Source organism: Cajanus cajan, chromosome 11 (assembly GCF_000230855.2).
Source record: "Cajanus cajan strain Asha chromosome 11, NIPB_CcT2T_4, whole genome shotgun sequence".
Lineage (NCBI taxonomy): Eukaryota > Viridiplantae > Streptophyta > Magnoliopsida > Fabales > Fabaceae > Cajanus > Cajanus cajan.
Window position 1 is genome coordinate 421,770 of NC_138527.1, and position 8,275 is coordinate 430,044.

The 8,275-nt window shown below is 48.3% G+C and overlaps 1 protein-coding gene across 1 annotated transcript; it reads right to left on the bottom strand.

Moving 5' to 3' along the window:
- Positions 1-1,391: 1,391 nt before the first annotated feature.
- Positions 1,392-5,047, bottom strand: LOC145953081 (uncharacterized). The gene is made up of 3 exons (XM_083066684.1): positions 4,203-5,047; positions 2,332-4,037; positions 1,392-2,227 (listed from the first exon to the last, which is right to left on the bottom strand). The coding sequence occupies exons 1-3, from the start codon at positions 5,045-5,047 to the stop codon at positions 1,392-1,394; spliced, it is 3,387 nt and encodes a 1,128-aa protein (XP_082922810.1).
- Between the last annotated feature and the right edge of the window lie 3,228 nt (positions 5,048-8,275).

Here is an 8,275-nt window from a genome sequence, read left to right on the forward strand (position 1 = left end):
CCCCCAAGGGGCTCAACCCGATGCCGAGGCCCCTCGTCACGGTATTTCCGTCCAAGCTCCCTTGCAACCAGCTGAGGATGAAGATCCGATCATTGACGTGGTTGGCGAAGGCGAAGGAGGTAATCCTGGAAGCACGGCAGCTGCTTAAGGGATCGGCTCATTGTCAGTTTAGGATTACTTATTTTTTGTAACCGGGCCGTAAGTGCCTTTTGTCATTTTTGGCCATCGGTGCCGGTAGACTTTGAATTTTTTGTAAGTAGCCGTTTTGGTCGGCCATACTCTATTTCTATAAGACTAATTTTTTTGCATGTTTATAGTGCCTAGTAATGTAGACATAATCCGATTAGTGATGATTAGTGCGTATTTCTTGTGTTTAACCGGGTGTGTTGTTTTGGTGAGTGTTCGGTTGCAATTACGTATTTTGATCGATTACTCGAGATTTACTTTGGATGCGGCGGGTTCGGAGTGTTTGGCATAGGGCACGAGTGTTTTTCGTATGATTAAACGAGGATTGGTCGGGCTCAGAACGGATCGCGCATAGTGCTCGACCTGGGGAATGAGTGCACTTTCTGTAATCGACCGGATATTGGTTGGCGTCGTCACGGTCGTGCGTGGTGCTTGGCCTAGGCGCATCCTTGAACGTTGACCGAGTATCCGTCGTGATTGGGGGTAGTGCTCGGCTTAGGTACATCCTTAACCGAGGAAAGTACTCGGGAGGGAAACCTGTTGGGCACGAGTTCACTTTGTCGTCGTCGGCCGAGTATTGCTCGGCCTCGTCGTGGTTGGGGGATAGTGCTCGGCCTTGGTACGTCCTTAGCCGAGGAGGGTACTCGGGAGGGAAACCTGTTGGGCACGAGTTCACTTTGATCGTCGCCGGCCGAGTATTGCTCGGCCTCGTCGTGGTTGGGGATAGTGCTCGGCCTAGGTACGTCCTTAGCCGAGGAAGGTACTCGGGAGGGAAACCTGTTAGGCACTTCACTTTGATCGTCGCCGGCCGAGTATTGCTCGGCCTCGTCGTGGTTGGGGATAGTGCTCGGTCTAGGTACGTCCTTAGCCGAGGAGGGTACTCGGGAGGGAAACCTGTTAGGCACGAGTTCACTTTGTTGTCGTCGGCCGAGTGTTGCTCGGCCCGCCGTATTTGGGTGTAGTGCTTGACCTAGACGGAATAAAAACACAATATGAAGAATTATGAACTTTTATTAATGAAGTGCCTCGTTAAAAACCTTGCCGACCCAAAAACCCTCCTTAGGGAAAAAAAAAGAGTCGGTCAAGGAAAAGAGTGCACCATTACATCAGCTGTAATACATCTTTAAGTGTGTCGAATTCCATGTCCTAGGAATAGGTTCTCCCGATAGGTATTCTAGCTTGAAAGCTCCATTGTTTAGGTTGTGTCAGATGCGGAATGGTCCGTCCCAATTTGGGGCGAGCTTTCCCTGTCTCGGATCTTTTCTTGCTTCACCTGTGGCTCTCCAAACGAGATCTCCTTCTCGAAACTCTCTTGGTTTCACCCTGTTGTCGAATCTTCGCTTGTAGCGTTGTTTGGTGGCTTCGGCCACGACTAGTGCTCGGTCACGAATCTCTTCTACCGTGTCCAAGTTTGTTCGGAGTTCGGCTTCGTTGCTTGCTTCGTCAAAGTGGGCTCGGCGGAATGACGTTTCTCCAATTTCCACTGGGATCATCGCGTCGGATCCATAGACCAACCGGAAAGGTGTTTCTTTGTGGTTGACTGGGGGGTGCATCGATATGCCCATAACATCTCGAGTAGCTGCTCGGCCCATGCTCCCTTTGCTTCCCCTAGACGTTTCTTCAGTTCTGAGAGGATGACCTTGTTGGCTGACTCGGCCTGACCATTCGTTTGCGGGTGTTCGACCGATGTGACCTTGTGCTGCACTCCTAGGCCGGCTAGGAATTCGTTTAGCTTTCGGTCGGTAAATTGAAGGCCGTTGTTGGTCAGAAGAGTGCGTGGGACACCGAAACGGGTGATAATATTCTTCCATAGAAACTTTTGGACTTGATAGGCCGAAATACACGCCAAGGGTTCGGCTTCGATCCATTTGGTGAACAGGTCGACGGCAACGATGAGGAATTTGCATTGGCCCTTGGCGACCGGGAAAGGTCCGAGTATATCGGCTCCCCAAGTGGCGAACGACCATGCTGGGGAAATGCAATGTAATTGTTCGGCCGGCTGATGGACCAAATTGCCATGCTTTTGACACGATAAGCACTTCTTTATGAACATAGCGCAATCAGTGTTCATGGTCAGCCAATAGTACCCGGCTCGTAGGAGTTTGGAAACGGTTGTCCTTGCTCCCGAATGCAGTCCACATATACCCTCGTGCACTTCTCTCATCACATAATCAGCCTCGGCGGAGTTTAGGCACTTGAGTAACGGGGTAGAGAAACCGCGTTTGTACAACTGGTCGGCGATGACAACGTATCTGCCGGCTTGGGTTCTTAGCCGTTTGGCTTCGGACGGATCAGTCGGCGTGTTTCCATTTACAAGGAACTCTTTTATTTCAGCTCGCCAGTCTTGGGAATTATCCTGATCGGCGCGGCCGGCATTGACGTTTGCCACCACTTCAGCGTCGACACTAGGGCGGTCGATCTCTTGTTGGATTATCGTTCTCAAGTGCCCCGACTTTTTGGTTGCGGCCAGCCGAGCCAACTGGTCGGCGCAGGCATTGTCTTCGCGTGGAATGTGCTCCACCGACACCTCCTGAAAGCCTGCTTTTATTTTTTGATAAGCGTGATAATACTTTATCATGCCGTGATCCTTTACTTGGAAGTTTCCACTAACTTGCTCGACCACCACTTTGGAGTCGGTTCGACATTTGACTTTTGATGCACCCATGTCCTCGGCCAATCTTAATCCTGCCAACAAAGCTTCGTATTCGGCTTGGTTGTTCGAGGCTTTGAACCGGAAGCGCATGGATTGTTCCAATGTTATCCCTCTCGGCCCTTCTAGGATCACTCCTGCCCCGCTCCCCTGGCTGTTTGAGGATCCGTCCACATGGAGAGTCCACCATGGTTCCTCGAATTGGCCTTGTGGGTGAGGTTCATTTATAAAGTCGGCCAAACACTGAGCCTTGATCGGTCCCCTCGGTTTGAAGGTGATGTCAAACTGCGAGAGTTCTATCGACCAGGCCATCATTCTTCCGGCGAGTTCGGGCTTCCTCAACACCTTAGCGATGGGGCAGTCGGTGTGTACAACAACTTTGTGGCTTTGGAAATAATGGCGTAGGCGTCGGGAAGTGTGTACTAGGCCGAGCGCCACTTTTTTGATCAACTGGTACCGAGTTTCTGAATCTTGTAGCAGTCGGCTGACAAAATACACGGGAGCTTGGTTGCCTTCTCCTTCCTGCACCAGAACCGAGTTGATCGCCTCTTCGGACACGGCCAAATATACCAGCATTGGGCTGAGAGGGTCAGGCTTCGCAAGGGATGGGGGCGTCGCCAAAGTCGTCTTCAAGGTTGTGAAAGCTGCTTCGCAGTGTTCATCCCACGAGAAGGCCGACGCCTTTCGCATGAGCTTTGTCATCGGGCTAATTTTGTCGCCTAACCGTGGGAGGAATCGGGATAAGGCGACTAGTCTCCCGGAGAGGCGTTGCAATTCCTTGAGATTGCTTGGGCTTCTCATGTTCAGCACGGCCTGGCATTTGTCTCGGTTCGCTTCTATGCCCCTTGCTGATAGCATAAAGCCTAAGAATTTGCCTCCCTTGACCCCAAAAGTACACTTCTCGGGGTTTAGCCTCATGTTGTGCTTGCGGAGTTCGCCGAAGATTTCGGCTAGGTCCATGATGTGCTCGATGAGAGAATTGGACTTGACCACCATATCGTCCACGTAGATCTCGATGTTTCGACCGATTTGTCCGTGGAACACTTTTTCCATTAACCTCTGATAGGTCGCCCCGGCGTTCTTCAATCCAAAAGGCATGACTCGGTAATAGAAGTTGGCGTTTTCAGTGATGAATGCCATCTTCTCCTCGTCGGAAGGGTGCATCCTTATCTGATTGTAGCCGGAATAGGCGTCGAGGAAGCTGAAGATAGAGTGCCCGGATGCCCCGTCGACAAGTCGGTCGATGCAAGGGAGTGGATAGGCGTCCTTGGGGCATGCTTTATTGAGGTCGGTGTAGTCGGTACACATTCTCCATTTTCCATTCGACTTTTTTACCAAAACTACGTTAGCTAGCCAAGTCGTGTACCTGACTTCCCTTATGAACTTAGCCTCTAACAACTTCTTCACCTCGGCGTCCGCAGCTTTTCGCTTCTCCTCCCCCATTTTTCTTTTCTTTTGCGCGACGGGTCGCGCGTCTCGGCAAACGGCTAACCGGTGGCATAAGAACTTGGGGTCTATCCCTGGCATATCTGATGCCCTCCATGCAAATAGATCTCGGTTATCCCTCACAACGCAGTTGACTTGTCTTGAGTCAACTTCGCTCAGCTGAGATCCCATATTTGTGCTTTGTTCGGGTGTTTTGCCTAGTTGAAAAGGTCTGAGGTCCTCGGTTGGCTCGATTCGTTCTTCTTCGCCCAACCGAGGATCGAGTTCGATGTCTTCCGTCGTCTGCTGCCCTACTACATTCACACCCTTCATATTTGAGGAGTCGGCCATTGGCCGTACCTTGAGACTGGAGAGATAACATTCTCGTGCCATTTTTTGATCGGCATGTACGGTTATCACTTGTCCATCTCTCGACGGAAACTTCATGCACAAGTGGGGGGTCGAGACAATCGCCCCGAGGGCGTTAATGGAGGGCCGACCTAGTAGGATGTTATACGACGTGTTTGCGTGCACCAAGATGTAGCGGATCTTGATCTCTTGGGAAGGCTTTTGATCGAACCCGAATCGGGTATACAGGTTGATGCACCCTCTCGTCATCACTCTTTCGCCTGAGAAGCCTACCAGTGGCTCTTGGTACGGCTCTAGGCTCTCCTCAGGAATTTCGAGCTGTACAAATGTATTCCAGTACAATATGTCAGCCGAGCTCCCCTGATCAACCAAAGTTTTCTTTACGATGCAGTTGTGTACTTCGACGGAAATCACCATGGGGTCATCCTGAACAGGATCAACCCCTCGGAAATCTCGGTCGGAGAAGGTTATGGGTCACATCCTGGGCACTCTTGGCTGGTTCACACTATTTACCGACCGCATTGCCCGGAGGTGTCTTTTCCTCGCCGAAGAGGTAGAACCTCCCCCGGCGAAGCCCCCGGCTATCGTATTTATTATCTTTCTCGGTCGGTCATCGTCTTCTCGAGAATGTCTTGGCTGGTCTCTCCTTTCGTTTGACCGAGATCGGCGGCGTCGGTCTCTTGGTGGGGGTGCTTCACGTGAGTGGTGGCGGTTACTCCCCCTCAACTGGTGGTACTGGGGGGTGATGAAGCTTGATAGGTGGCCCTGTTTGATAAGGTCCTCGAGTTTGTCTCTTAATGCCGAGCATTCTTCGGTCGAGTGTCCTCTGTTTCGGTGGAACCGGAACGCTTTCGCCTTATCGGCTCTCGGGGGAGTGTTCGCCCTTTTCGGCATCACAAGGATTTCGGAAGCGAGGGCCTGTTCCATCACCTTGACCTTGCTCGTATTCAGAGGGGTGTAGGCGGTGTAACGTGGTCCTCTCGGCGGTCGAGTGGTCGAGGGCTCGGCATTCGCCTTTTTTAGGGGCTCTCGGCCTGGCTCTTTTCGGCTGTAACCTTCTTCGGCCCTGGCCTGGTTTCGGGTCTCCGCCAGTTCCTCCATTTGCATATACTTCTCGGCTCTTCGTCGGAGGTCGTTCATATCAACGGGTGGTTTTTTGCACAAACTGTTCACGAATGGTCCCGGCCTGAGGGCCGTGCTCAGCCGATCCAATGCCACGGTAGGATTAAGATCACCAATCTCCATTGCAATCTTGTTGAATCGGTCCATGAAGCTTCTCAGGCTTTCTTTCTTTTCCTGACGGACCCCGGCCAAGGCTAATGAGGTCGTCTTGTACGGCTTACTTGTTGCGAACTGCAAGGTGAACTGGGACGACAACTCACCAAACGAGTCAATGGAGGCACTCGGCAGTCTCGTGAACCAACTAAGCTCTTCCTTTCAGCGATGTGGGGAATATTCGGCACAAAGCCGAGTCGTCCTGAGTGGAGAGGGTTGCCTGGGTCAGGAAAACGTTTAAATGTTCCTCGGGGTCGGAGGATCCGTCGTACTTCTCGATCGGCATGCTTTTCCAATGGACTAACAGGGTTGCCTCCATTATTCTTCGGGAGAAGGGATGCCTTAGGGAGTGAGTGGTGGTATCGGCCTTGTTGGCTATCAATGAGCTGACGGGAGTTCGGGTCACATGGTCAGTCGGGGCGTGATATGCCGACTCCTCTTGGAGAGTAGGGGTTGACGGCACATTTGTTTGGTTAAGACCTCGGAGCTCGGCATTTTGTCGTCGCAGTTCGGCCAACTCCCTGGCATCGGCCTCTCTCTGCCTTCGGATAGCGGCCATTTCCTCTCGTAAAGCACGCAAGTCATCTTGGAGGTCAGGTTGGTCTCGGTTAGTGTTCGGTCGGACCTCTTGTATCACAGGTTCAGGTTCGGTTTGAGGCATTCCATACGGGTAGCGTTCTTGGTTGGTCATGATGGGGTTGCTATCGGGATTAGGAATCGGTTGAGTTGCTGTTGATTGTCCTTTGCGGGTTACTACCATGTCTTGGTCTCAGTCGTAGAGTTCGGAAGGGGCTGAAAACGTCTTCTCGGCCCCACGGTGGGCGCCAAATGTTCCAGTTTTAGGATACACACTTCAATTATCTTCGTTATGACGGGTCGGTTCTTCGGTCTTAGTTTCCTTGTTCCAATCCGGATGGTCCGAAGGAGAGAAAAAAGGGGGGTGTGCCTGCAAAGACACTCCGAAGCTCAAGTTAGTGCTCGGCGTAATAAATGCAGTAGTTCAGAATTAATTACATACCTCGTTGGGGTCCTATTTATAGTAGTTCTTATTGGGCTGCAATTAGGGACTGGGCCCCAGAAAATTAGGGGTCTAATCCTGTGCATTATGTTAATTAATCTCTCCATAACCATCTAGATGATGTCGACATGCTCGGCCAACTCCGCAGACTCGTTTCACCTCATGTAGGGGTAGTCGGCGGGTTCGGGTACTCAGCACAAGTAGCGATCTCGGGTATTCGGGCGTTTCGGCCACCATACGGTATAATTTAATTTAATAACATATTATAGTCGTATGAAACTAAATTATATATATAGAGAGAGATTAAATATGGTATGATTGGTATTCATGTTATCGTCTAAAACTTAATATATTATGTTTAATAAATATATTAAGATTGACCTATTATTAATTTATATGATTTTTTTTTGGTAATGGGTTTTGTTAGTAAATAATTTATATAATATTTAACGTATATTTAAATTGGTTTATTATTTTAATGTCAAATTTAAATAATTTATTTGTAACTAATGTATTTAATTTTATAGAATAAGATGAATAATATAAAATGCTTTTTATGTTGTAATTAATGTTACTTAATTAATAAATAATCAATACATTATATTATTATAAATTTGACTACAATAAAAACTAATATTTCAGTTTAATCAAGCTATATTTAGATATTAAGATCTTAATATGTCAATCTTATATATATATATATATATATATATATATATATATATATATATAAACTTTTACATGATTCTAAAGTTATTTAGTTGTTTATCATATTACTTTGTTTTAATGTATAATATGATATTTAAAATATGTGTAAATAATTATTTTTAAATAATATATTTAGAAAAGTTCAAATCATATAAAATTTGATAAACATGATGTAACATGATGGCATCCTAACTAGCATGAACTTGAGATGATCAACAAAGAATAGGATGCCTTCTCCAAGGATCAAGTTCTTCAAAGGTGGCACAAGGTTTTAGGGTGGATGATGATGGAATGAACGAAAATGGAGAGTGTGGGTGAAGTGTTTGAGGAAATGCTTGAGAAGGGTACTTTAGGGTTTGACTCACTTCAAGGTAGATGAAGGCCACTTCTAGGGTTTAGCTCTCAAGGTGGAGATAGGATGGGAGGTGGCCGAAAATAGCCAAGGTGACTAAGGATGATATAAAGGCAAAATGCTCTCTTTATATTCAATATCCAAAGTATTTACAAGGTGTGGTGCCTAGGGTATTTATAGGAGTGGGAGGCATCTAGGGTTGCATTTAGGGTGCCAAATGCACACTAAATGAAACCCAAATTAACCCTAGATGCAACTTGGTGGCCAAGGATGGAATCTTTGGGTTTAGTTA

What these genes read in the sequence shown, in the direction of transcription:
- LOC145953081 (XM_083066684.1), bottom strand. Translation starts at nt 5,047, where the DNA reads ATGGTGATTTCCGTCGAAGTACACAACTGCATCGTAAAGAAAACTTTG. An exon ending in AAGTTCATAAGGGAAGTCAG is followed by an intron (nt 4,038 to 4,202) that starts GTACACGACTTG and finishes CTCTATCTTCAG; the next exon opens with CTTCCTCGACGCCTATTCCG. An exon ending in GATGAGAGAAGTGCACGAGG is followed by an intron (nt 2,228 to 2,331) that starts GTATATGTGGAC and finishes ATGTTCATAAAG; the next exon opens with AAGTGCTTATCGTGTCAAAA.